This window comes from Danio rerio, chromosome 15 (genome assembly GCF_049306965.1).
Source record: "Danio rerio strain Tuebingen ecotype United States chromosome 15, GRCz12tu, whole genome shotgun sequence".
Lineage (NCBI taxonomy): Eukaryota > Metazoa > Chordata > Actinopteri > Cypriniformes > Danionidae > Danio > Danio rerio.
This window is the reverse complement of record NC_133190.1, coordinates 1,837,642-1,864,740: the sequence shown is the minus strand read 5'-3', so window position 1 is coordinate 1,864,740 and position 27,099 is coordinate 1,837,642. Positions and strand designations below refer to the sequence as shown.

At 41.6% G+C, this 27,099-nt stretch overlaps 2 protein-coding genes across 10 annotated transcripts; one reads left to right on the top strand and one right to left on the bottom strand.

Annotated features, from left to right (window-relative positions):
* The first annotated feature begins 813 nt into the window (after positions 1-813).
* Positions 814-22,599, top strand: mmp28 (matrix metallopeptidase 28). Of its 6 annotated transcripts, none has more exons than XM_073924290.1 (9): positions 814-938; positions 1,726-1,800; positions 4,252-4,328; positions 5,965-6,152; positions 9,027-9,248; positions 10,741-10,986; positions 14,943-15,086; positions 17,150-17,314; positions 18,341-22,599. In XM_073924290.1, exons 2-9 carry the CDS (start codon positions 1,735-1,737, stop codon positions 18,736-18,738), a joined length of 1,506 nt encoding a protein of 501 aa, XP_073780391.1. In that variant the 5' UTR covers positions 814-938; positions 1,726-1,734; the 3' UTR covers positions 18,739-22,599. The 6 variants fall into 6 exon arrangements, with proteins under 6 accessions (XP_073780391.1, XP_073780394.1, XP_073780392.1 ...); XM_073924291.1 differs by lacking the exon at positions 814-938 and adding an exon at positions 1,281-1,461; XM_073924289.1 differs by lacking the exon at positions 814-938 and adding an exon at positions 1,635-1,671 and having other exon boundaries at positions 1,765-1,800.
* On the bottom strand, positions 18,862-27,099 carry fam124b (family with sequence similarity 124B). Of its 4 annotated transcripts, XR_012391202.1 has the most exons (5): positions 26,870-27,099; positions 26,631-26,724; positions 24,432-25,213; positions 21,112-22,081; positions 18,862-20,956 (listed from the first exon to the last, which is right to left on the bottom strand). XR_012391202.1 is itself a non-coding variant. In XM_068213665.1 (4 exons), exons 2-4 carry the CDS (start codon positions 26,686-26,688, stop codon positions 21,527-21,529), a joined length of 1,395 nt encoding a protein of 464 aa, XP_068069766.1. In that variant the 5' UTR covers positions 26,689-26,724; positions 26,870-27,099; the 3' UTR covers positions 18,862-21,526. The 4 variants fall into 4 exon arrangements, 2 of the variants coding, with proteins under 2 accessions (XP_068069766.1, XP_701271.5); XR_012391203.1 differs by lacking the exon at positions 26,631-26,724; XM_068213665.1 differs by having other exon boundaries at positions 18,862-22,081.

Genomic DNA, 27,099 nt, shown 5'->3' with positions numbered 1-27,099 from the left:
ATCCATGATGCCAATCTCCCGTTCCACCACATCCCAAAGCTGCTCTATTGGATTGAGCTCTGGTGACTGTGGAGGTCATTTGAGTACAGTGAACTCATCGTCATGTTCACCAGTCTGAGATGATTGAGCTTTATGACATGCTGTGTTATCCTGCTGGAAGTAGCCATCAGAAGATGAGTACACTGTGCTCATAAAGGGATGGACATGGTCAGCAGCAATACTCAGGTAGGCTGTGTTGTTGACACCATGCTCGATTGGTACTAATGGACCCAAAGTGTGCCAAGGAAATATCCCCCACATCATTACACCACCACTACCAGCCTGAACCGCTTATGATGCAAGGCAGGATGGATTCATGCTTTCATGTTATTGACGCCAAATTCTGACCCAAGTCACCTGACCATCCGAATGTGGCCTCAGAAATCGAGACTCATCAGTCCATATTATGTATATATATATATATATATATATATATATATATATATATATATATATATATATATATATATATATATATATATATATATATGTGTATATATATATATGTGTGTGTGTGTGTGTGTATATATATATATATATATATGTGTGTGTGTGTGTGTGTATATATATATATATATATATATATGTGTGTGTGTGTGTATATATATATATATATATATATATATATATGTGTGTGTGTATATATATATATATATATATATATATATATATATATATATGTGTGTGTATATATACATATATATATATATATATATATATGTATGTGTATATATTATATATAATATATATATATATATATTTTTTTAATTGGATGTAACTTCTGATTTGCCACATTTCAGCATTCATAAATAAACGGTGAATGCGTTGATAAATGAAGATATTATTGCTGCTGCTGTGTATTCAGATCTCTTGCAACTCTACAGTCCTCACTTGCTTAGGTAAGACCTCAGAGAAATTACCTCAAATTTTTAAGTCAGAAGATGATGTATACATCTAACGGAAAATGTCTAAGCAGAGATATTCCGGTTGATAGTGTTCAGCATCTCTGAAAGGTAGTTTTAAAAAAAGTGTGCCCATTGCTTTGTCACACAACAAAACAACTCCACTAACAGTACCAACAGTTTCACTTAATGCTAACTTGTTTAAATTAAATGTGTACTGAAATTAGCTGAAAATACTAATTTTCTTGGACATAATCATTGATGTGAACAGCGTTTGCTTTATAGAGCTCTTTGACATTGGTTTTTCTTTGGCTTCTGTAACTGTGTATTATGGCAAGCGTAATAAATGTATATGCTCACCTGAGTAGGATAAACTTTTTATCTGATAAAGGTTTCAAGATTAGTAATTAGAATTAAATTAATAGGCCAGTTGTAGCACTTCTATTATATCGCTTTTGACTTAATAACAGACAATTTCGAGTTTACATCGAACATTTCTGAGGGGAAAAATGTCAGAATTGTGAGTTTGCATGACGCAATAACGGTTTGTTTTTAAAATTCAGTGGCGGGAACGGGCTTCCACGGTGAAGCTATAAATCATGAGTGTAAAGTAGATGAGCCTCAGTTGACGCCCGTGCGTTTTGGAGGCGGAACGAGCCAAAGAATTTATAGTGAACCGCTCTCTCTTACCTCACTGATGTCAGAGCAGTCCAGCTGTGCGTTACTCGCTGTATATATTTATTCTTATATTTAAATGAATGTAACTTGATTTACCACATTTCAGCGTTCATAAATGATGTTTCTGCTGCTGCTGTGTGTTCAGACCTCTTGCAGCTCTCCAATCTCCTCACCTGCTCAGGTAAGATCTCAGAGAAATTACCTCATTTAGTCCGAAGATAATGTATTCTCCCAAACGGAAAGCGTCTACGCAGGGGTATTCCGGTTGATTAAATTCAAAACAGCGCGCATAGTTTAGTCATACAGATGCAGTCAAACATTTCTGAGACGTGTATTGTCCTGTCATGCCTTACAGCGATGGAAAAAGAGGCTGTTTTGTGTTCAGAATAATTGCCTCAGCCATAAAATCCGCAGTCTATCCAAAAGGAGCTTTCTTCCATTGTGAGTGTACTGTAATTACATTTCCCCTTCATGTTTACGTTATTTACGTTTCGTGAATCCAGTGACATTCAGACAATAGTGTAACTGAAAAGATCTGATATAGCCTACAATAAATATGATTAAACGGATTAACTCAATTTTTTATTTATATAGGGTTAATTTAAAGAAACAAATCCATTCATTCTTTAATTTTCTTTTCGGCTTACTCGCTTTATTAATCCGGGATCGCCACAGCGGAATGAACCGCTATCTTATCCAGCAAGTTTTTATTTTCTCACTCAACAAAATAATCTTCAACACCAATTTCCATACAAGCACTACAGTAATAAGAAGATTTTATCACTAAAGCATTTTGATGATCATTATTTATTTTGGTCACACTTTATTTTAACGTACAATTCATGCTATTAACAAAGCATCAACTAAGACTTTAGCTCAACAAACTAATTAGCTGCTTAATAATAGTAAGGGATTAGTTGGGTTAAGGTTTGGGTATTGGCTAGGACGAGGCATGTAGAATAAGATCATACTTTATAAGTGCTCATAAACAGTTCATTCATTCATTTTTTTGTCAGCTTAGTCCCTTTAATAATCTAGGGTCGCCACAGCAGAATGAACCGCCAACTTATCCAACATGATTTTACGCAGCAGATGCCCTTCCAGCCGCAACCCATCTCTGGGAAACACCCACACACACACACACACTATGGACAATTTAGCCTACCCAATTCACCTGTACCACATGTCTTTGGAAACCGGAGCACCCGGAGGAAACATACGCGAACGCAGGCAGAACATGCAAACTTCACACAGAAACGCCAACTGAGCCAAGGATCGAACCAGCGACCTTCTTGCTGTGAGGCAACAGCACTACCTACTGCGCCACTGCTTTGCCTTAAACAGTTCATATCTTTATAATAACCAGGTAATAAGCCAGTAGTGAATGCTGTGAATCGTTACTTAATCTAAAGTGTTATCATGTTATCTTCTAAAGCACATATTTCGACAGATCTTCATCTCCTTTATTTGGGTTTTGGCGTCTGTTGTGGCTGCGCTACATCCCAAATAATGCTTTATTTAGAGCGCAGCTAGCCTTTATCCTTGACTAGGCCCACACGGAATCTGAGCGCGCAGAATTCCGCAGATTTTCTGCAGATTTTTAGCCCATCATTAATTTTGTTTATTTACTTGAGTAAATGTGTAAATCTGACTTCATTCAGTTTTTATTCAGTAATGTATTACTTTTGTATTTAATATGTTAAGGTTTTAGTTATGATACTCCGCTGGATACTCCCAAAATAATTCCGCAGAAATCCGCAGATTTTTACCAAAATTCTCAGCAGAAATAGCAAAAAACGTCCGCAGATTCCGTCTGGGCCTATCCATGAGTAAATGCACTGATACGTCTGTGCTGTCTTCTGCTAATATTTATTAATTATTGAAGACCAGATATAATGTTCTTATAGCAAACTTTTGGTGGTAATGTAAGAGTGTTGGAGTGTAACCTTAAAAGAACCGTATCAGCACATTAAGCAAGGTAATTTAAGATTATTATAAATAATGATGGCTACGCAGTGGCACAGTAGGTAGTGCTGTCCCCTCACAGCAAGAAGGTGGCTGGTTCGAGCCTCGGCTGGGTCACTTGGCGTCTCTGTGTGGAGTTTGCATATTCTCCCTGCGTTCGCATGGGTTTCCTCAGCCTGATCTCACGAGGAAACGTAAGTATTTTACGTTTTCCCAGTTTAGTGGGTAATTCGTACAAGTTCAGCTGTACAAAAATGTACGATTTTAAAAAGGAGGCGTGGCACCTAACCCCAACCGTCATTGGGCGATAAGCAAATCATACTAAATTGTATTAATTAGATCGTACGAATTCATACGAATTAGCCACTGAATCAAAAAGTTACGAATTGCCGTGAGATTGTGTCCGGGTGCTCCGGTTTCCCCCACAGTCCAAAGAAATGCGGTACAGGTGAATTGGGTTGGATGAATTGTCCGTAGTGTATGTGTGTATGTTTCCCAGAGATAGGTTGCAGCTGGAAGGGCATCTGCTGCCCTAAACATGTGCTGGATAAGTTGGCGGTTCATTCCGCTGTGGCGACCCCAGATTAATAAAGAAACTAAGCCGAAAAGAAAATGAATGAATGAATATTGATATACAGGCAGCATGACAGGATGCATTTGTGTGCAGGGCTTTCTGGAGCAGTATGGATACCTGTATAAAGACAACGAAACTTACCGCACAGCTGAAGTCAAGACTGCTATCAGGTGAATACTGTGACGTTTTAGCACCTATTGGGTCTTTTACTCTGTATTTCATTGAAGTACATTAAATAGAGAGACAGGAGTGCTAAAAGCCAAAGCTGATCATGATCATTTTGCTATACAGATGAAGTCAGAATTTTTAGCCCCTGAATTATTCGCCCCCCTTTTTTACCCAATTTCTGTTTAACAGAGAGCAGATTTCTCCAACACATTTCTAATCATAATAGTTTTAATAACTCACCTCTAATAACTGATTTTTATTTTCTCTTTGCCATGATGACAGTAAATAATATTAGACCAGATATTCTTCAAGACACTTTTATACAGCTTAAAGTGACATTTAAAAGCTTAACTAGGGTAACTAGGTTAACTAGGCAGTGTAGCGAGATATAGAGAACACACGCAAGCAGCGGTAGATTTTTACACTTTGCTCTGGAGGTCGATTTATTTACAGGGGTGCTGAGAGTGTAGGGCGGAGCGATCGCTCGGTCTTCTGGCCGGGAAGAGTGTAGAGGTTCCGGGGTAAAGGGTGAGGCCGTGCAGGTAGGAGAGAGAGTGGGGATGGTCAGCTGCTTGAGTCCGCTGTGGGAGAAAAAGAGACACAGATATCAGCCAGGGAGTCATTTGAGTAAAAATGAAGCTCACAGTCTCTGGGTTGGTCGCGGCTTATATCCATGTCTCTTGATGGGTCTCAGCTGTGTTTGATTAGGGTTGATGATGAGGGAATTGATGTGGATCCGGGACCACGGTGACGTTGCATCGGTGGACTCGCCACAGCAGGTTAGGGTAATTAGGCAAGTTATTGTATAACAGTGGTGTGTTCTGTAGACTATCGAGAAAAAAAATTAGCTTAAAGGGGCTAATAATTTTGTCCCTAAAATGGTTCTAAAAAAATTTAAAACTGCTTTTATTCTAGCCGAAATAAAACAAATAAGACTTTCTCCATAAGAAAAAATATGATCAGACATGCTGTGAAAATTTTCTTGCTCTGTTAAACATTCATTCATTCATTTTCTTGTCGGCTTAGTCCCTTTATTAATCTGAGGTCGCCACAGCGGAATGAACCGCCAACTCATACACTACGGACAATTTAGCCTACCCAATTCACCTGTACCAAATGTCTTTGGACTGTGGGGGAAACAAGAGTACCCGGAGGAAACCCACGCGAACGCAGGGAGAACATGCAAACTCCACACAGAAACGCAAACTGAGTCGAGGATCGAACCAGCGACCCAGCAACCTTCTTGCTGTGAGGCAAACGTGCTACCCACTGCGCCACTACGTCGCCTCTGTTAAACATTATTTGTGAAATGTTTTAAAAAGAAAACAAAATTCAAAGGGGGCGAATAATTCTGACTTCACCTGTATATAGTGCAGTCCTACAAGTGATACAGGTAAAAATTTCAACACAAATGTAAAAAACGTTTTTCCATTCATTTTTAAGCAATGACAAACAAAAGAAAGATTAAATTAAAATATGTACCGCATTAAATTGTTGCACCGAACATTTATCCTGGTAAAAAAGCTACACAAGGATGTGTTAAGCTCTATACATAATACAATAATACAAAGATAGTTTTGCGATATGCTGTGTTGCCCTAGTGAAGTGCAGCTATTCCTTCCTGTGGTCTGTTCTCAGAGAGTTTCAGTGGTTGTCTTGGCTGCCTGTCACTGGCCATCTGGACGCTGCGACTTTGGAAAAGATGGCATCGCCCCGCTGTGGGGTTACAGACGCGGGTAGCATTGATGCCTGGCAGGACAGAATAAACGGCATCTTTACGGGCAGACATGGGCAACATCTCCGTAAGAAGCGTTACACTCAGTTAGGTAAATAATCTCACGCATTTAGTAGCTTCTGAGCAATTCCAGCGTCATGGATGAGACATTTGCCGTGAAAACTCACAACATAAGCTGACAGAGAGAGTCTATGTTAACATTATATTAGAACGTCTGTTTTTATTTCCCAAATCTACTAACCACAGAGTCATAAGGTCAGAAAAATGTCAATCTGTAAACATGTCTTATATATTAAATAAGGGAAATAAGCATGCATTAAGATGTGACCAAAACAGACTGCAAATTTACAGTCTACATCATATTCTGTGAATTAACCTGCACAAACCCAAAGGAAATATTGATCATCTACAGGATAAGAGTTGCTCACAGTAGAACAAACACCATTCATTCATTCATTTTCTGGTCGGCTTAGTCCCTTTATTCATCCGGGGTCGCCACAGCGGAATGAACCGCCACTTATCCTGCAAGATTTTACGCAGCAGATGCCCTTCCAGCCGCAACCCATCTCTGGGAAACATTCACACACACACTCATACACTATGGACAATTTAGCCTACCCAATTCACCTGTACCGCATGTCTTTATACTGTGGGGGAAACCGGAGCACGTGAACGCAGGGAAAACATGCAAACTCCACACAAGTGGAGAAATAACAAAAATGCCAACTGAAATACACAAATGCCAGCTGAGCCAAGGCTCGAACCAGCGACCTTCTTGCTGTGAGGCGACAGCACTACCTACTGCGCCACTGCTTCGCCCACAAACATCATTGATTTTATATTATTTTATTTTACATTTATGAGGGAAGAACTTGATTATGGATGTGACGGATGTGAAATTGGCACTTGTGTGACTTTGTTAAATGAAATATAATTGTTTGAGAACATTAACAGAGACATTTTTTAGTATTTTAACAGCACTGTAAAACACAAGCCTACATAAAAAACCTAGAAAGGGTTTTGCTGTTTTGGTAGAAACTGCTCTTCTTTTATTTAGAATCCTTTATATAACGCTTTTATATAAGTTTAAATTGTTGTTGCTGATTTTTCAGTTGGCTAGTTTTCAATTAATAGCCATTCAAACCTCTTTACTGAAGCGTCTCCTCTACTTGATGGTTGGTATCTCGTGTCCACCATGTTTGTAGTTTGTTTACACTTTTTACTCAGGTTTGTAGTTCTAATCAAATTAGCAACCAATACGCAATGTATCGTAGGTAATATTAGCGGTTAGAGCATGGACGCCTATACACTTCCAGTTTCTACTAGAAATAGTCCAATCCATTATGTACCTCTATATACATTTCTGGAGAGCGCCAAATGCATCCCAGGAGCTACATTTCTTTGTTTTTGTTTTCACGAAACCACTTGAGGTTGCATTTATTTTAAAAATGATATGCAGCCATAAGAACCTCTAGCTACATAATTTGCGATCTCCGGAAATGTATATAGGGCTCCGTTTTCAGAATGAGCCTTTGTTAAAATAGTCGACGATCTAGGAACCTTTGGCATACTTTTTTTTCACATGAATTCTCGAATGCTATTTAAGATGGATAAAATGCGAATTGGCAATGGCCTCAGTTCAGTTGTCTTAAGCTGCGTCCCAAATCGCATACTTATGCACTATTCTACGCCATTTTGTAGTATAAGTAGTGTCAGTAGTGCGTTCACACTGAAAACTCTAAAAATAATAAGAGCACTTTAATTACCCGGATGATGCACTCATTCAGCCGGTAAAATATAGTGTGAAATGATGGACACCTCACGCACTCAACGACCACAGGTTTGCTTATGTAGCGGAAGAGGCGGAGCTATCGGGCGAACATGTTGGATAACTTTATCTATTTTGGATGGTGGCGAAGCAGTGGTGCAGTAGTTAGTGCTGTCGCCTCACATTAAGAAGGTTGCTGGGTCGCTGGTTCGAACCTCGGCTCAGTTGGCGTTTCTGTGTGGAGTTTGCATGTTCTCCCTGCGTTCGCGTGGGGTTCCTTCGGGTGCTCCGGTTTCCCCCACAGTCCAAAGACATGCGGTACAGGTGAATTGTCCGTAGTGTGTGAATGTGTGTGTGGATGTTTCCCAGAGATGGGTTGCGGCTGGAAGGGCATCCGCTGCTGGATGAGTTGGCGGTTCATTCCGCTGTGGCGACCCCGGATTAATAAACAGACTAAGCCGACAAGAAAATGAATAGGAGAATTTTGCTTTCACCATCCAAAATTCATTCAAGAGAGTGATTATAGCGCCTCCTGATGGTGAATGTGGTTATACTCACGGCAGGTATTATTTGATAATTCGGTCGTTTATTTCACTGATTTGGCGACCGTCAAAGATCATCGGGGAAGCGGTTTGAATTTCCGCTTAGTAAAAAAACATTAGTGTTTCGTTTGGGACGACACTACATACATATATTATGCTGTTGAGTGTGTAAGTGTAAGTACATAGTGCATGAGTGCATAGTGTATAGTGTACCATTTGGGATGCAGCTTTAGTTTAGTCTCTGAGTGTTTTTCAGGGTTGAGGAGTTTTGATATAATCATTAATACTTGCTAAATGCTGTTGGAGTCATAATTACTATCTATGCCTTGAGTTTACATGCCAACCTGGTTAGAATATCCACTGTTTACACATGCTGTACAGGCAAATTCACACATACACCGGCTCTTGTTTACACTGACTTACCTGCGCTGAGCAGAACATTGCTCTGAGAATGTTTGTATTACCTGATGTCAGTTTTCACTACTAACATAAAATATTCTCAATGCAAAAAACAGTTCTCGAGTGACCCTCATTGGTTTGCTGTTGCTATTTGTGCATATTTGAGCTCATCCACAGGCAGAGCTGTGATAGACATGAAAAGCTATTGACTTTTTATTGACCTGTAACATTTGGATATTTGTTCTGGTTTCCACAGGGGAGAAATGGCAGAAGAAACAGCTGAGCTACCGCATCCTGAACTGGCCCCGGAGCCTTTCTACCAGTCAGGTGCATCTGGCAGTGAGTGCAGCGTTCCAGCTGTGGAGTAATGCCTCCGGACTGCAGTTCCTGGAGCTCCATCAGGGGCCAGCAGACATACGACTCGCCTTCTATGATGGAGAACACAACGATGGGGCAGGGAACGCTTTTGATGGACCAGGTGCTGTCTGTCTTTTCTTTGCTTTCCTAGCGTCTTTCTTTCGGGTGGAGCTATTAGTCATTAGGGTGGGGTTATCGGTCCTTTAGGGTTAGGCTATCAATCCTGTAGGGCGGAGCTATCAGTGCTTTAGGGCGGAGCTATTAGTCATTAGGGTGGGGTTATCGGTCCTTTAGGATTAGGCTATCAATCCTGTAGGGCGGAGCTATCAGTGCTTTAGGGCGGAGCTATTAGTCATTAGGGTGGGGTTATCGGTCCTTTAGGGTTGGGCTATCAATCCTGTAGGGCGGAGCTATCAGTGCTTTAGGGCGGAGCTATTAGTCATTAGGGTGGGGTTATCGGTCCTTTAGGATTAGGCTATCAATCCTGTAGGGCGGAGCTATCAGTGCTTTAGGGCGGAGCTATTAGTCATTAGGGTGGGGTTATCGGTCCTTTAGGGTTAGGCTATCAATCCTGTAGGGCGGAGCTATCAATGCTTTAAAGTGGCACTATTATTGAAGGTGGAGCTATCAGTCTATTAGGACGGAGCTATCAGTCATTTGGTGTGGAGCTATCAGTCCTTTAGGGTGGAGCTATCAGTTCTTTAGGGCGGAGCTATCAGTAATTTAGAGCGGGGCTATCAATTCTTTAAGGTGGAGCTATCAGTCATTTATAGGGTGGAGCTATCAGTGCTTTAGGGCGGAGCTATCAGTCATTTATAGGGTGGAGCTATCAGTGCTTTAGGGCGGAGCTATCAGTCATTTATAGGGTGGAGCTATCAGTGCTTTAGGGCGGAGCTATCAGTCATTTATAGGGTGGAGCTATCAGTGCTTTACGGTGAAGCTATCAGTCATTTATAGGGTGGAGCTATCAGTGCTTTAAGGCGGAGCTATCAGTCATTTATAGGGTGGAGCTATCCGTGCTTTAGGGCGGAGCTATCAGTCATTTATAGGGTGGAGCTATCAGTGCTTTAAGGCGGAGCTATCAGTCATTTATAGGGTGGAGCTATCCGTGCTTTAGGGCGGAGCTATCAGTCATTTATAGGGTGGAGCTATCAGTGCTTTAAGGCGGAGCTATCAGTCATTTATAGGGTGGAGCTATCAGTGCTTTAGGGTAGAGCTATCAGTCATTTATAGGGTGGAGCTATCACTGCTTTAGGGTAGAGCTATCAGTCATTTATAGGGTGGAGCTATCACTGCTTTAGGGCAGAGCTATCAGTCATTTATTGGGTGGAGCTATCAGTGCTTTAGGGCGGAGCTATCAGTCATTTATAGGGTGGATCTATCCGTGCTTTAGGGCGGAGCTATCAGTCATTTATAGGGTGGAGCTATCAGTGCTTTAGGGCGGAGCTATCAGGTATTAGAAGAAAGAAACTCCAACAGGTTTTGAACAGGTGATTGTTGAGCAAATGATGACAGAGTTTTCTTTTTTGCGTGAATTAACCCTTCAATGTGCGGTTTGTCTTTTTCTTTTTTTACTAGGTTGTTTTTCAGCTATCTCTGTGTGTATTCATCAGGTGGTGCTCTGGCTCATGCGTTTTTCCCATTCCGCGGTGAAGCTCATTTTGACATGTCTGAGCGCTGGACGCTGAGCGGTTATAAAGGACACAACCTATTCCTGGTGACGGCGCACGAGATTGGCCACACTCTGGGTTTGGTGCACTCGCCGGTCCGTCACGCTCTCATGTCCCCGTACTATAAGAAGATCAGCTCCAATGCTGTGCTCAGCTGGGACGACATCACTGCCGTACAACAGCTCTATGGTAAACAAACACACTGTACCAGTAATAGTAAAATCACATACAAATGAAGCCAGAATTGTTAGGCCTACTGTGAATGTTTTTGTCTGATATTTCCCAAATGATGTTGAACAGACTCAGGAATTTTTCACAGCATTTCCTATAATATTGTTTCTTCTGGAGAAAGTCTTATTTGTTTTATTTCGGCTTGAATAAAAGCAGTTTTTTAACCTCATTTTAAGGTCCATATTATTCACCCCTTAAGCATTATTAGTTTTGGATTGTCTCCAGAACAAACCACTGTTATACAATGACTTGCCTAATTACCCTAACTTTACCCTGATTACCCTAGTGAAGCCTTTAAATGTCACTTTAAGCTGAACACTAGTGTCTTGAAGAATATCTAGTCTAATATTATTTACTGTCATCATGACAAAGAGAAAAGAAATCAGTTATTAGAGATGAGCTATTAAAACTGTTATAATTAGAAATGTGTTGAAGAAATCTACTCTCCACTAAACAGAAATTGGGGAAAAATATGCAGGATATAATTCTGTAAACATATATCTGCTCTGACAAACACAACTAACAATTCCAGGCCAGTCAAAGCTGTCAAGCGTTTCTCAAGTATGTGTCAGGCAGGTTTACACACGCCGTCGTGCTTTCAAGAAAACAAACGACACACCATCCATCTTCAGCACATACCATCACTACCCGCAGCGTCCAGATCTGGGCTCTCATTTAGAGAAGTTGAGTGGAAACGTGCAAACACCACAAAACCCCGAACAAACAAACTTGACAGAAGAGTGACTCTCAGACTCCAGGGTTGCACAATATTGGAAAGATCTAACATTGTGGTATTATGTTTTTCATTCATATCCCTTCAGCTTAGTCTCCTATTTATCAGCAATCGCCACAGTGGTATGAACTGCCAACTATTCCAGCATATGTTTTAAGCAGCGGATGCCCTTCCAGCCGCAACCCAGCACTGGGAAACACCCATACACACACACTCATACACTACGGCCAGTTTAGTTAATCTATTCCCCTATAGCGCATGTGTTTGGACTGTGGGGGAAACCAGAGCACCCGGAGGAAACCCACACCAACACGGGGAGAACATGCAAACTTAAACCAGGACTCAAACCAGCAACGTCTTGGTGTGAGGCCACAATGCCGCCCTTTTCTGCAATACATTTTGCGATATGAATATCACTAAATGACTTCAAAATAATTCATTAATTTAGGATAAATAAAAATAATATTTTTAATGCATTGCATCTGCATACAATTTTTACAAATTACATGCATATATAAAATTAACAGAGCAAATAAAGTTATTTAAATAAAAAGTGCATAGATATTCTTCAAGACACTAGTGTTCAGCTTAAAGTGACATGTAAAGGCTTCACTAGGGTAATTAGGGTAAAGTTAGGGTAATTAGGCAAGTCATTGTATAACAGTGGTTTGTTCTGGAGACAATCCAAAACTAATATTGCTGAAGGGGCGAATAATATTGACCTTAAAATGATGTTAAAACTGCTTTTATTCTAGCCGAAATAAAACAAATAAAACTTTCTCCAGAGGAAACAATATTATAGGAAATGCTGTGAAAAATGCCTGAATCTGTAAATCTTCAACTGGGGTTTTCAAAGTGTGAGGCGCGCCTCCCCTGGGGGGTGCCAAAGCATGTCAGGGGAGGCGCGGGAAAAAATATTATATAATAAAAATAATTATTAAGTTTAATTATTATATGTATTTTTTATTATTTTAAACGTTTTAATTAAACAAAGCTAAAAAAAATAATACATCAAAAATAAGAAAACCTTTTTTACCCAGAAGGCCATAGCAGTGAATTCGCTTCTGTTTGGCAAGCCTGCCAATACAGGTATATGCCTGCTAATCATGCTGCTAATGCAATGGATCGGTTTCTGAGAACCCCTGATTCAAAGCCTTCAAGTTCAGGGCTTAAACCCAAAAGACGACGATATGATGATCAGTATTTGAGTTTAGGATTTACGTGGACAGGACCAGCTGATAAACCACGACTTTTATGTGTGGTTTGTCAAGATATTTTGGCTAATGACAGCATGAGACCCGCTAAACTTCAGCGACACCTTGAAACCAAGCATGATGAGATAGCAAGAAAACCTCCAGAATTTTGTGTGTGTGTGCGTGCATGTTTGGGAGGAGGGGGGCGCCAATGGATAAGTTGTGTCAAAAGGGAGGCCCACTGTCTTAGACTTTGAAAAACACTGGTATAGACCAATCAAAATCAAGTATTTCAGTCAGTCATATAATAATATCAGGATCATTCTGCAAGCGAACAGTCATTTTCACACAACACTACATATGCACTTATTCCTAAAGCAACAGGAGAGCCACATAAGTCATCACATAAAGCTATTTCAAATGCATATGTGCTAAACACACATGAGTGTGTGTGTGTGTTCATGCTCATGTTTATCAGAGAAGGCACCGTCTGACTGCATTCCTTCACCACAATAACAGATGTTTGTCAGAGGAATTTTGATGTTTTATTTAATTTTACTTTGTGTGCATTCATTTATTTTCTTTCGGAGGTCGCCACAGTGGAATGAACCGCCAACTTATCTAGCATATGTTTTCAACAATGGAAGCCCTTTCAGCTGCAACCCAGCACTGGAAAACACCCATACACACTCACTCACACACACACACACACACACACACAAACACACTCATACACTACGGCCAAATTAGTTAATCAATCAGAAACCGAAATACCTGGAGGAAACCCACGCAAACATGGGGAGAACATGCAAACTCCACACAGAAATGCCAACTTGCCCAGCCGAGACTCAAACCAGCGACCATCTTGCTGTGAGGTCACCGTGCAGACAAGCTGAGTTTAATGTGTTCAATTTAAAGGGATAGTTCACCCGAAACATTATTTACTCTTCCTTTACTTGTTCTAAACCTGTACGGGGTTTCTTTCTTCTGATAAACACAAAAGAAGATATTTCTAAAAGCTGGAAACCATTGACTTCCATAGTATTTGTTTTTCCTACTCTGGAAGTCAATGGTATTTCAGCACTCTTCAAAATATCTTCTTTTGTGTTCATCAGACGAAAGAAACCCCATAAAGACACTTGAGGTAGATGGTAAATAGTTTTGGGGGGAACCATGCTTTTAAATTATGTACTTTCAGGTGTAATCAGGGCCGGCGCATCCATAGAGGCGACCTAGGCAGCCCATCAAGACCCCCAAGGATAGCAGGATAGCGCTCCTTCTCATACTTCAGCCTCCACATCAAAGCCCCTGAAAGCAGAGAAGGTCAAGCTGCTCCAGGATTGGCCAGCCCAGTCACCAGATATGAACATTATTGAGCATGGAGGAGGAGGCATTGAAGATTAATCCAAATAATGTTGATGAGTTCTGTGAGTCCTGCAAGAAGGCTTTCTTCTTCATTTCAGATGACTTTATTAATCAGTGATTTGAGTCATGTCAGAGATGTATGGATGCAGTCCTCCAAGCTCATGATGGAGTCAGACACAATATTCATTCTGTCTCCACTGCAGCAGGACTTTATATTCTATACTGGACATTATTTCTGTTCAGTGATGACACTTTAGTCTGAGCAGAGTCAGACCGCACTGTCCTGATCAAATCATTAATAATCAAGGCATGATCAGATTTTATTGTGCTCAAATAAGCAAAATCTAGAGGCCTTCACCTTTCATATACGCCACTTCTGACATCAAATGATCAACTAAAAGTCAAGTTATTATTTGCTGTTGCTAAAACTTGGATAGGCGACAATAATTCTGCCAGGAAGTGTATACTATGTTCAAAAATGTGCTTTGTAATAATATTTAGCATTTTTGGGCTTCCTCAAAGCACTTCCTCTTTCGCAACTACCATAGACATGCACTGTTATGATTGGGAAATATCTGTGCACAGCAGTGTCATACACGTTGGAATTTTGCATGTGTGTGCAGGCAAACCACCCGGGGACACAGTGCAGCAGTTGGTGGGGCGGGCTTTAAGATGGACCATGCAGGACTGGCAGATTTCTCAAGACCCCAGAGAAAGTTCCCTCACACCCAATTACTGTCACGGTTTCTTTGATGCCATCACCACAGGTAACAGCAAGACATTTAAATGAAAGTTGTATCATTAAGTACAACTATTCTGCATTATACAAGCTCGTAGTTTAGTTTAACAGGCTGAAATGTATGCAAGGTCGACACTTTGATTGTTTTATAATATGCATTTATTTGTACTTCAAGTACATTTGTTATGCAGCTTTTTTGTAAAATGCGTCTCTGATGTCCCTATTGTGTATGTTTCAGCTTAAAATACCTCACAAATAATGTTTTATAGATATCTCAAACTGACCCATTTAGGCTTTAATCCTAATTGTGCTGTTTTGGTGACTGTCGCTTTAAATTAAAATGAGTGCTCTTTTCAGAAGTGGGCGGAGCTACAGATGCCTGTGTGTCAGCATAGCGGCAGATTTAAAACTCTAATGGCGCACGGCTGCTTCTCACTCAGAGCTGTTTATGCTAATGAGGGAGAAATGGTCACTAGTGGGCGGGGCTTTCCCCGTACACGTACAGCGGGAGAATGTCAATCAAAGTGTTTCTGCAGACTGATTTTATCAAGTCTGATTATTAAAAAATACAATTAATACATGTTTACAATTAGAGGCTGCTTATATTCATACACAACTGTGTTTAAACCCCTTATAAATGTGATTTTTGCACAATAGGTGCCCTTTAAATATTCCAACGACTCCCATTTGATTTGTTCGGGGATTCATTTTTCCTCATTTTTTGTGTGAAGCTAATCTGTGGTGATTGATTTGATGACAGTCTGATGTGATTGGTCGACTATATGTGTCAGACATTGTCTGTTATTGTTGTGAAAAAAAAATGTAAGCCCTTATTTTTCAATAAATAATGCAAACCCATCCCCCGCTGTCTGCTGCAGTGTATTAGTGAGTGGGGGAGGGGTTTAAGTTTCCCCTGGTCTGCAGGTGCAACAGGATCAATATAGATGTCAATCCAGCAGCATGTCCTACTTTTTGAAATCAGCTTGGCACTATACAGTAATGTACTTCTGCACTTATTAACTTACACGCTAAACAGCGAATATAGTTGAAACACTTATATTTTTTTACTAACTGCAGGGTTTAACGCTAAGGATTTTTTCTATGGGTCTGATCGGGGCAGTGGTTTAGATTTTTACTTGCCCTGCCAAAATTTTCACTGGCCCCACCAACAAAAAAAAGGGAAGTTATTTTAAATAATGTGTCAAAAATAAAGTCTGTGAATCTAGAATTTTAATACTTTTAGAAAATTGTAAATTAAAGCAAACAGAAAAGAAAAGTATGGAAAATGTGGAGGTATTTTATTGCGGTTTGAAATTATTAAACAAAGTATGGCTGACTTGTCAAACTGACGGCAAACTGTGCAACTGTGTTTTTTTTTTGTTTTGTTGCGTTGTTCACACGTAAATTTCTGCTTCCAAGATGTTAGAAACATTTTCTTTTAGCCTTAGAATGTGATGTTGCCACCATGTTGCCATTTCTTCGCTGTACTGGTTACCAGGTTACGGAAAAAAATAGAATTCTCAATCAGATAAGAGGAACCGGAAAGCAATATGGTGTTTACGACATCACAGAGAAGGTAGTGTTTAAAGACTTAAAAGCGCAAACTTAAAATGCACGCAATTGATAAATAGTCACAGACAAATTAAATGTTAGTGACAAGGCAGCACTGTCCCAATCGGGCCAGTAATGATCCGGTCTACTGTCCCAAGTGTCTCTCACTCTGGCCCTGGGCCACCGGGCAGTCCTTATTGTTGAGCCCTGAACTGGAAATTCAAACCATGATTTTGCCAAGTACGATGCGATCCTGAATTAGCCATTATCCATGTTGATCCTGGAACATCATTTTTGTTTTAAAATGTAATCAACTTGAACCCGCATACCCCTCAGTAAATGTGTAGTTGCGCCCCTGCAACCATGTAGAAGTGCATAATCGTAAGCCTAAACTTGCCATAAACAGTAAACGCATCCCTGAATTCTGATAGGCTGATTGGAATGTTGTTCCAGGATCAAGATAGATGTAATCCAGCAAAATCAGGTTGGCACTATAGGATTTGGGATGCAGTGTTTGATTATCTGTGTTTTTTTCTGTAGATGAGAATGGGGCCGTGCTGGTGTTCCAGGGCTATCGTTTCTGGTCGGTGTCTAACGGCAGTGTGAGCGATCCTTGTCTGCTGCAGACCCGCTGGCCACAGCTGTCTGTCACCATTGAAGCTGCTGCTTTCAATCCACTAGACAGAAAGCTATACTTCTTTAAAGGTAGGACCATGCACACTTTAGAAAGTTTCCCAAAACAATGCAGAGTAAGTTTGATAGCTTACGTTTTACCGATTACAATCTCAAGCCTGTTTTAATCTTTAAAATAAATGCACCCGGGGGAGCACCCGGAGGAAACCCACGGCAACAAAGGGTGAACATGCAAACTCCACACAGAAACGCCAACTGACCCAGGGACTCGAACCAGTGACCTTTTTGCTGTGTGTGTACTGTAAAATAATCCTTGCTAATTTGTACGGTGCGATGGTGCAATGGGTAGCACGATCACCTCACAGCAAGAAGGTTGCTGGTGCCTTGGCTGGGTCAGATGGCATTTCTGTGTGGAGTTTACATGTTCTCCCCGTGTACGTGTGGATTTCCTCCGCCATTTGAGTACAGTGAACTAATTTTCATGTTCAAGAAACCAGTTTGAGATGCTTTATGCCAAGAAAATCTCCCCCACACCATTACACCACCACCACCAGCCTGAACCGCTGATGATCCAAGGCAGGATGGATCCATGCTTTCATGATGATGGCACCAAATTCCGACCATCCGTCACTTAAATCCCCTTTCTTCTCCATTCTGATGCTCGGTTTGAACTGCAGCAGATCGTCTTGACCATGTCTAAATGCATAAATGCATTGAGTTGCTGCCATGTGATTGGCTGATTAGAAATTTGCGTTAATGTGCAGTTGGACAGGTGTACCTAATAAAGTGGCCGGTGGGTGTACACTCACTGTGTTGACTGTGTTCTGAGCGGCTTATTTTCATATCAATGTTGACAAAGGAAAGGGTAGTAAATTTGAGTGTGTTGTTGAGTTTTTGAAAACCCATAGCATTTCCCCTAAAATATGCACCAAAATAAGATTTGTTGCCAAAAATCCCCCCATTTGCTAAAACACAGAGAAAGTTGTAGCTAAATTGAGACTCAAAATCCGGCCAGAGTGGATGAACACGACCCAACAGCACACAAGGGTTAATGATGCATTTCTTCAACGCGTCTCTTTTGTTTGTTCTCCTGGTCAGGACGTCGGATGTGGCGTTACTCCGGATCTAATCTGGACCCTGGATTCCCCAAGAGGAGCAGTGCATTGGGTTTGCCTAAACACGTAGACTGTGCCTTCTTTTACCAGCCTCTGGGTCAACTGGTGCTCTTTAAAGGATCCCGCTACCTCGTCCTGAACCCCAGGTCTCTCAGCATGGAGCTGTACTACCCTCGTCCTCTGAGGGACTGGAAGGGGGTCCCGCGAGAGGTAAACGGGGCCCTGACAAGGCCTGACGGGATGCTTTATTTCTTTAAAGAGCAGCAGTATTGGAGGTTAGACATTGGGAAGCTGCGCATTACTGCGGCTGGACGGTGGGCAGACAGCCTGCAGTGGATCGGCTGCCAGAAAACTCCATCATTACTGGACAATGAGCTGTGATACGTATAATGCATACAAAAGAAGTCATGTTTCTCTTAAAACAAGCTAAATAATCTGCTGATGTGGGAAACGAAAACTAGGGAAAATATCATTACAGGACAAGGAGCTACTGTGACCACAAGAGGGAGACAAACTGCATTTATTTACAGTATTAAAGGGATCATTCACACTAAAACCAACATTTACTATTTTCTTGTCGGCTTACTCCCTTTATTAATCCGGGGTTGCCACAGCGGAATGAACCGCCGACTTATCCAGCACGTTTACACAGCGGATGCCCTTCCAGCTGCAACCCCTCACTGGGAAATTAATTTGATTATATATTCTAAAGAATTATATTTAAATGATATGTTTTTGGTTGTGTATTTAGCAAAAAAGCTACAGGGAATGCTCGCACTTTCAGGATATATGACTGAATAAAGTATAAAATGGATTGTTAAAGAGATCACTCAAAAAAAAATTTAAATCTGTCATCATTTCCACTGGAAAAATAAATTTTTTACTTAAAGGTTTTGTCTTGTTTCAAGTCTAAAGACACTTTTTAAAACCAGTAGTTTGATTTTTGGAAAGCAAAATTATTTCATTCATTAATTCATTTTTCTTCAGCTTAGTCCCTTTATTTATCTGGGGTCGCCACAGCGGAATGAACCGCCAACTAATCCAGCATATGTTTTACTCAGCAGATGCCCTTCCAGCTGCAACCCATCTCTGGGAAACATCCATACACACTCATTCACACACATACACTAAGGACAATTTAGTTAATCAATCTCAAAAACTGTGCTTCAGGGTTTCTTGAACCTTTTATGGCCTGTTTCCACTGAATGGTACGGTATGGTTCGGTACGCTTTTATGGCCGTTTCCACTGTCAAAAGGCGTACCAAACCGTACCGTACCACTTTTTCGGCACCCTTTCAAAAGGGTCCCAAACACAAGATAGGGTACTAAAAGGCGGAGCTAGAAGCGCAGCTGAACGCTATTGGTTTACAGAGATACGTCATTCGCTTACGCAACAAGCCAGAATTTAAACAAAGGACCCGCCATGTTTGAAATACACAGCGAGAGATTACAGCGATATGCATATAATAATGAGCCATGGTCAATCCGGGCTCAAACAAACCGTGTCGACGTCTTGAACAGTCACAAAGCCAAAAAGAAGAGCAGAATTCACCCTGTGCCCCTTAGTTTTTTACGAGCCAGTCTGAATTTCGAGTGGTTTCGCTTTCTTGCTTGCGCTCGCCGCGCGTCTATATCTGAAATAACAAACTTCTTGAGCTCATGATAATAACGTGCGCTTGATTATTGGCGTGCTTTTGAAACCCGATCCTGTCAGACACTGACAAACGCGAGAGTGACGCGCGAAAAAACAAAGGAGAAGCCGGAAAAAAGGAGCACATTATTTCTCCAGCAAACATGAACAAACTGCTTTAATTTTTATCATCACCTTTTGGACTAATATGAACTTAGAATGATGGAGTGACTCTCTAACAGAGGCTACATGTGCTGCTGAAGATTTCAGACACAGATGAGAGGTTTTCACTGACTGTAGGCTATACTTTGTGTTGTTTTGAGCCTAAATAAGGACTAAATGTCTGCTGTGTGTAGTTCTTCTGTAGTTGGTATCATATCGGTGACTATAAGGGGCTGTATTTGTTCATATATGTTCATTTATTTATTTATTTTATATAATTACAGACAGCAGGCAATTTTGCGCTGTCATTGATCTGCAGTTATAATCATGTTCATAGAACAGTAAGTATTAAACATATATACAGAAGTATTTATGTGTGTAAAGCATCTGTTTTGTGAGAAGTGCTGCTCATTATGATATGTGAACGACCTGTGCAGCTTTATTGCAGACATTTCCTCGAGCGAGAATGATGTGACTGAAACTTTGTCAGACACCACGCCCACCAAAGGGTACCCTTGGTAGTGGAAATGCAAGCCTGATAAAGGAGACCCGACCCAAACCGTACTGTACTGTACCAGTCAGTGGAAACGAGTCATTAATGTGTGATTCCCCTCATGAAGTGAACAAGGGAAGTTTACGTTTACATACGCTAGACAATTTTGACCCAGGGAGAGAGTCGGCTTCATATGTCCACTCCAACATATATGTCCCAGAATGCAATGTGACACGGTCACAACAGTGTAGTTCCCAAGTGCTCAGGGGTCTAGTGCAGGGATCACCAATCTCGGTCCTGGAGGGCCGGTGTCCCTGCAGGTTTTAGCACCAACTTGCCTCAACACACCTGCCTGGGTGTTTCTAGTATACGTTTTAAAACCTTAATTAGCTTGTTCAGGTGTGTTTGATTAGGGTTGGAGGTAAAATCTGCAGGACACCGGCCCTCCAGGAGCAAGTTTGGTGACCGCTGGTATAGTGCATTCCATTAAACCCCATTCAGATGCTTCGCCAGTAGTGCACGCTTGTGTACCTTAATCAATGACGTACATCCATGGGAAGTTAGCGAGTGAAGGGCATATAAAACAGTACTGAAATGCAGCTAGATGAGATTGGAGAATGCAAGCCACCTGCCTCCATTGGGAATAATGCACTTTCGCATGTGTAACCCCGCCAGTCCTACGCCACCCAACCCCGCTCCGAGCTGGTATCGAACCAGCAACCTTCCGCATGGGAGTCAGTTGCTCTAACAAGGAGGCTAAAGGCCACGGCCTCTAGCATCAGTCGCTAGAGCATCTTTAGAGGTCAGAGGAGTGATGTTTACCTGCACAGCACTTACTAGCTGGCCTTCGTTACATTATGTGAACGGCCCCTTAATGTAAAGAGTCAAATGAAGAACTCATCTACTTGAGCATGCAGACGGCGGCTCTGTGAGTTCTGTGTTTCTGTTAAAATACTTGTTGAGTTTTCTGCCTCCTCCAGGCCGTGTCTCAGGTCTCTACTCAGAGTCACCAGAGCGGACTGTGTGTGTACGGCACAGCCCGTGTCCACATTAGTCTCCGAATCCTCCTCCTCCTCCTCCAGCAAGAGGCAGGGTATGGAGGATTCAGAGGCCATCATTGGCTCATACCAGCTAGCGGACAGGCCTGCAGGGCTACTGCGCTGGGACGAGTAACAGGAGCTTCCCGGAGGAGTGCTGCCCGCCCCGTCTGAACCCATACTCTCTCCTCCACACGTCCCCGATCTCAGCACACGGGGCTCCAGCAGATCCACACAAGAGCGTCCCGTCATCTGCTCCTTCATATGAGATGGTGTCCTGCAGGGAGATGTGGAGGGTCTGGAGGCACCGGAGCTCCGCAGCCGAATTCTGGAGGGAAGACTGGCGCCACTCAGGGGGAAAGCCGAGGTGTGGGAGGCCTGGGGCTGAGCTGGAGGTTTCACCTGGAGGAGTGGAAGAAGGCATGATTCATTAGCAGTGTTGGGGTAATTATTCATTTTCATTTAGCTATATTCATATTCATTCTGCTTAGTTCCTTTATTAATTTAGTGTCGCCACAGTGGAATGAACCGCCAACTTATCCAACATATGTTTTCTGCAGTGAATGCCCTTTCCAGCTGCAACCCAAAACTGGGAGACACTCAAACACTACGGCCGATTTAGTTGATCAATTCCCCTATAGCACATGTGTTTAAACTGTGAGGGAAACCAGAGCACCCGGAGGAAACCCACGCCAACACGGGGAGAACATGCAAACACACAGAAATGCCAAATGACCCACTGCGCCACCCGATTATATATTGGTTTCAGTAATATTATTGACTGATATGCAAATGTTTATAGGATGTAATGTCTTCTGTCTTTAGTAGATCTGTTATATGAGACTTGCTTTGCTTTACCAAACAAGTGAATCTAACTGGATTTGCCATTTAAACCTTCAATAAAAGTTATTTTTATTTCATGTTTTAGTTGTTTTTTGTTTACTCTCAAAACCACTCTGCATAAATCTGCAGGGTTTACAATTAAAAATGAACCAAATAGAAATGTCTGCAGATTCTGTCCGGCCCTACTTATACCTGCCCAAAAAACTGAACATCCATTCAACCCCAGCATGCTTTTTTTCCATGCGTTTAAAAGAAGTCTAAACACAGATGGCTGGGCTAAACTTGGGCTGTGCATTCAGTGTCAGTTATCATGAAATAATTGTCTTTTTTGTGCATTTACTTCAACAGGATTTCTGCAGGTTCATCAAGTCAAATTTAAGACTTTTTAAGACAATTTTAAGACCGGCGAAGCAGTGGCGCAGTGAGTTGCACGTTCGCCTCACAGCAAGAAGGTCTCTGGGTCGCTGGTTTGAATCTCGGCTCAGTTGGCGTTTCTGTGTGGAGTTTGCATGTTCTCCCTGCCTTCGTGTGGGTTTCCTCCGGGTGCTCCGGTTTCCCCCACAGTCCAAAGACATGCGGTACTGGTGAATTGGGTTGGCTAAATTGTCTGTAGTGTATGAGAGTGTGTGTGGATGTTTTCCAGAGATGGGTTGCGGCTGGAAGGGCATCTACTGCGTAAAAACTTGCTGGATAAGTTGGCGGTTCATTCCACTGTGGCGACCCCAGATTAATAAAGGGACTAAGCCGACAAGAAATGAATGAATTAATTAATTTTAAGACCATTATAAATGGATTTTTAGACTTGTACAGGGCTAGCCATTGAGGATTTTATTTCTAATATCCCGGTTGTTGTTTTTTTTTGTTTTGTTTTTTGCTTTCTGCAACAACAACAAAAAATCTAATGTAGTTATTTCATATCCATGTTAATGTGTCAAAAAAGACAAGTTGAACATTATTAAATGTATATTTATTATTAAAGGCACAATTATATGAAAGATCAAATATATACAGTTGAATATTTTTCAAATATTTCCCAAATGATGTTGAGCAGATTCAGGAGTTTTTCACAGTATTTCCTATCATATTTTTTCTTCTGGAGAAAGTCTTATCTATTTTATTTCGGCTAGAATAAAAGCAGTTTTTAATTTTTTAAAACAATTATCGTGGGTAGTACGATCGCCTCACAGCTTCAAGGCTGGTTGGAGTTCCAGCTGAGTCAGTTGGCATTTCTGTGTGGAGTTTGCATGTTCTTTCCGTTGAGTGCTCCGGTTTCCACCACAGTCCAAACACATGCGCTATAGGGGAATAGATTAACTAAATTGGCCGTAGTGTATGAGTGTTTTCCAGTTTTGGGTTGCAGCTGGAAGGGCGTCCACTGCATAAAACATATGCTGGATAAGTTGGCGGTTCATTCCACTGTGGCAACCCCTGGTTAATAAAAGGACTAAGAAAAGAAAATGAATGTATTGTTGGTGACTGGATGAATGTCGTCAGTCTGACTGGGTGGGATTTAAGACCTACAACACTATATTTGTGTTAATTTAAGACGTTTTAAAGCCTAAAATTTACATTTTAAGACCCCGCGGACACCCTGTTTAATAATTGTATTATAAATATTGTTTACAATTTCAGTAATAAATCGCATTGTGTCAGTCAGTTTGTTCTGGAGACAATCCAAAACTAATATTGCTGAAGGGGGCTAATAATATTAGCCTTAAAATGGCTTTTAAAAAATTTAAGAACTGCTTTTATCATAGCCGAAATTAAACAAATAAGACTTTCTCCAGAAGAAAAAATATTAGAGGAAATACTGTGAAAAAATCCTAAATCTGTTCAACATCATTTGGGAAACATCTGAAAAAGAGGATGAATAATTCTGCCTTTCCTACAGTAGAAAGTGCTGACCTACCTGAAAGAGGATCTTGTTCCCGTCCAGGTCTTCAGTGTGCCATCGGGTAGCACTGATAGGCGAGCAGGTGTTAGGCAGCAAGGGGACAAGCTGTCCGATCTCTCGCACTCTAAACTGCAGCACGGCGGATTGGCAAGGCTCCACGCGGACCCCCGGCGAGAGCTGCTTGATGGCCAACTGCAGGCTAAACCCTTGTTCTGCAAGCAGAGTAAACCAGCAAAAGCCCGGTTTCTGCTCCTCCGCCCTCTTCTGCAGGACCGTCTCATATAAACGCACGATGTCCTCATAGTTATCAAAGCTACTGTGCAAAGTCACGCGCACTAACTCCTCTCCGTAGTGCACCGACCGCACCCCCCACACCGGCATTCCAGTGCCCAGGCTGTAGTAGTCCCGGCTGGGCATGAAGTAGGGCTTCAGTAGGGTGCTGCTGGATGTAATATAAACTCCGCTCTCTTTAGCACCGCAGCTTTCAGTGTGATGATACTGCCAGGGTGGACACTGCAGAAATTCCAGCACCCTAAGAATACGCTCTTCTCCGTAGGACTCGTGCAGGAATATGGTCACCGCATGTGACGGGTAGCCGGATGCAGGGCACAGGTTGGTTCTGTCATAGGCATGGATGGGACAGGCCCGCTCAGACACGTGGAAGAGTCTGAGACCCGGACGAACCCACTTCAGGAGGCAGTCAAGGGTGTGCTGGAGTAGGAGAGAGTCGCCGGGGTTGGTCAGCAAGTGCATGGTGACCAGGAGCAAATCTGTATCGGGGTTAGCCATGAGGTCAGCTGAAATACAGACAGAGATATAACATCATTTGGCAGGGGATCCTCAGTTATTTGTTAGATGAGCTTTAGATTTGTCTTTGGTACTGACTCATCTAATATTCAGTTCAATTCAGCTTTATTTGTACAGCGCTTTTACAATGTAGATTGTGTCAAAGCAGCTTCACATAAATGGTCATAGTCACTGGATCTGAGTAGTTCAGTTTTTAGTGTTTAAGTTCAGTTCAGTTTAGCTCAGTTCAGTGTGCTTTAAAGTCATTACTGAGAGTCCAAACACTGAAGAGCAAATCCATCGATGCACAGCTCTACCAATCCTGAACCATGCAAGCCAGAGGCGACAGCGGAGAGGGAAAAAAACACTGATAGGTGAGTGAAGAAAAAAAACCTTGAGAGAACGAGACTCAGTTGGGCAAGACCATTTTAATTTCTCCGCTGGCCAAAAGTCTTGTGCAGAACTGCAGTCTCAGCAGTGGGCCATTTATATGGATGCACCTTAATAAAATGCCCTTCCAGCCACAACCCATCTCTGGGAAACATCCACACACACACACATACAATTTAGCCCACCCAATTCACCTGTAACGCATGTCTTTGGACTGTGGGGGAAACCGGAGCACCCAGAGGAAACCCATGTGAAGGCAGGGAGAACATGCAAACTCCACACAGAAACGCCAACTGAGCCGAGGTTTGAACAAGCGACCTTCTTGCTGTGAGGCGACAGCACTACCTACTGCGCCACTGCCTCGCCCGGCTCAACACTAAAGATTTACAATTTATTTTTTTCTCTGGCCACACCGAACTAATTATTTCCTCACCACAAAATTTAAATAATGTGTCAAAGCAAGCAAAATATAGCTGTATACATAAAACTAAACATATGTTTTATACATAAAACTATGTATGACATTTATTATTATTATTTTGTGTGTGTGTGTGTGTGTGTTTTTCCTCCATTTCTTCTTGTATTGTTCTAAATGTTGTTCTTTAAGCATTAATAAAAATAAATAAATAAATAAAATAACCAGCTTCAGCTAAAATCTACCCGCATTTGGCTGGTTGGCAGGTGTTAATGTCAAGCCCTGGATGTAACCATCATGTTTAATTAATTTAAACGTGACAAATAATACATTTTACTGGATACAAATGTTGATGGTCTGGATTATTCTGGACTGAAGTTGGATTATGTAGCTAACTTAAAACACCATCATTTGACATGCTAACCGCACCGAAATAAACATTTTATAACGATAAAACGATGTTTACGATGTTGCTGACGTCATAAAGCACACGCCACAGTCTGTTACAAAACTATCACGTTTAATTCAAACATATAACAAATGCTCGCGGTCTGGATACAAACTACACGGCTAATTCGGATGATGTAGCCAAAACACTACTAACGTTTTATAAACTTGCTTACCGCAACGAAAGAGGCATATTATGACGATAAAAGATGTTTGTGGTGCTGCTGACGTCATTAAACACACGCCACCGTCGGTTGCTATGTGTTTCTCCTGCATGGAGACGCAAACACGCACACACACACATACATAAAGTGAGTGGATGTGGATGTTGTTTAGCCCTGTCCGCTAACTCAACGTGAAGTCATAACAGAGCACACAATAAAGTAATAAACATAATAAAGTAGTGCGGTTTTACCTCAGAGAAAGTCCGACTGGTCAAGGAAAAGGAGTCCGTAAGAGTCGAGTTCACCCTGACGTCACCTCAGCGTTTATAATTCATGATAATCCGGTGTACTGTACATAAACACATTAAACACGAGTGCTGCAGCGTTGTGTTTTATCTCAAGGTTAGCACATCGTGTGTATTTGGAGAACTCGGCTGCAAAATGAGCGGTGGTTTGGAGTCGGGGGAAGGGCTTCAGTTCT

Coding starts and splice junctions, on each gene's coding strand:
- mmp28 (XM_073924289.1), top strand. CDS start 1,639: ATGTCAGAGCAGTCCAGCTGTGCGTTACTCGCT. Junction 15,087..17,149: donor CTTTGATGCCATCACCACAG/GTAACAGCAAGA, acceptor TTTTTTCTGTAG/ATGAGAATGGGGCCGTGCTG. Junction 17,315..18,340: donor AAAGCTATACTTCTTTAAAG/GTAGGACCATGC, acceptor TCTCCTGGTCAG/GACGTCGGATGTGGCGTTAC.
- fam124b (XM_068213665.1), bottom strand. CDS start 26,688: ATGACGTCAGCAGCACCACAAACATCTTTTATCGTCATAATATGCCTC. Junction 25,214..26,630: donor AATATGCCTCTTTCGTTGCG/GTAAGCAAGTTT, acceptor TCTGTATTTCAG/CTGACCTCATGGCTAACCCC. Junction 22,082..24,431: donor GGAACAAGATCCTCTTTCAG/GTAGGTCAGCAC, acceptor CCACTCCTCCAG/GTGAAACCTCCAGCTCAGCC.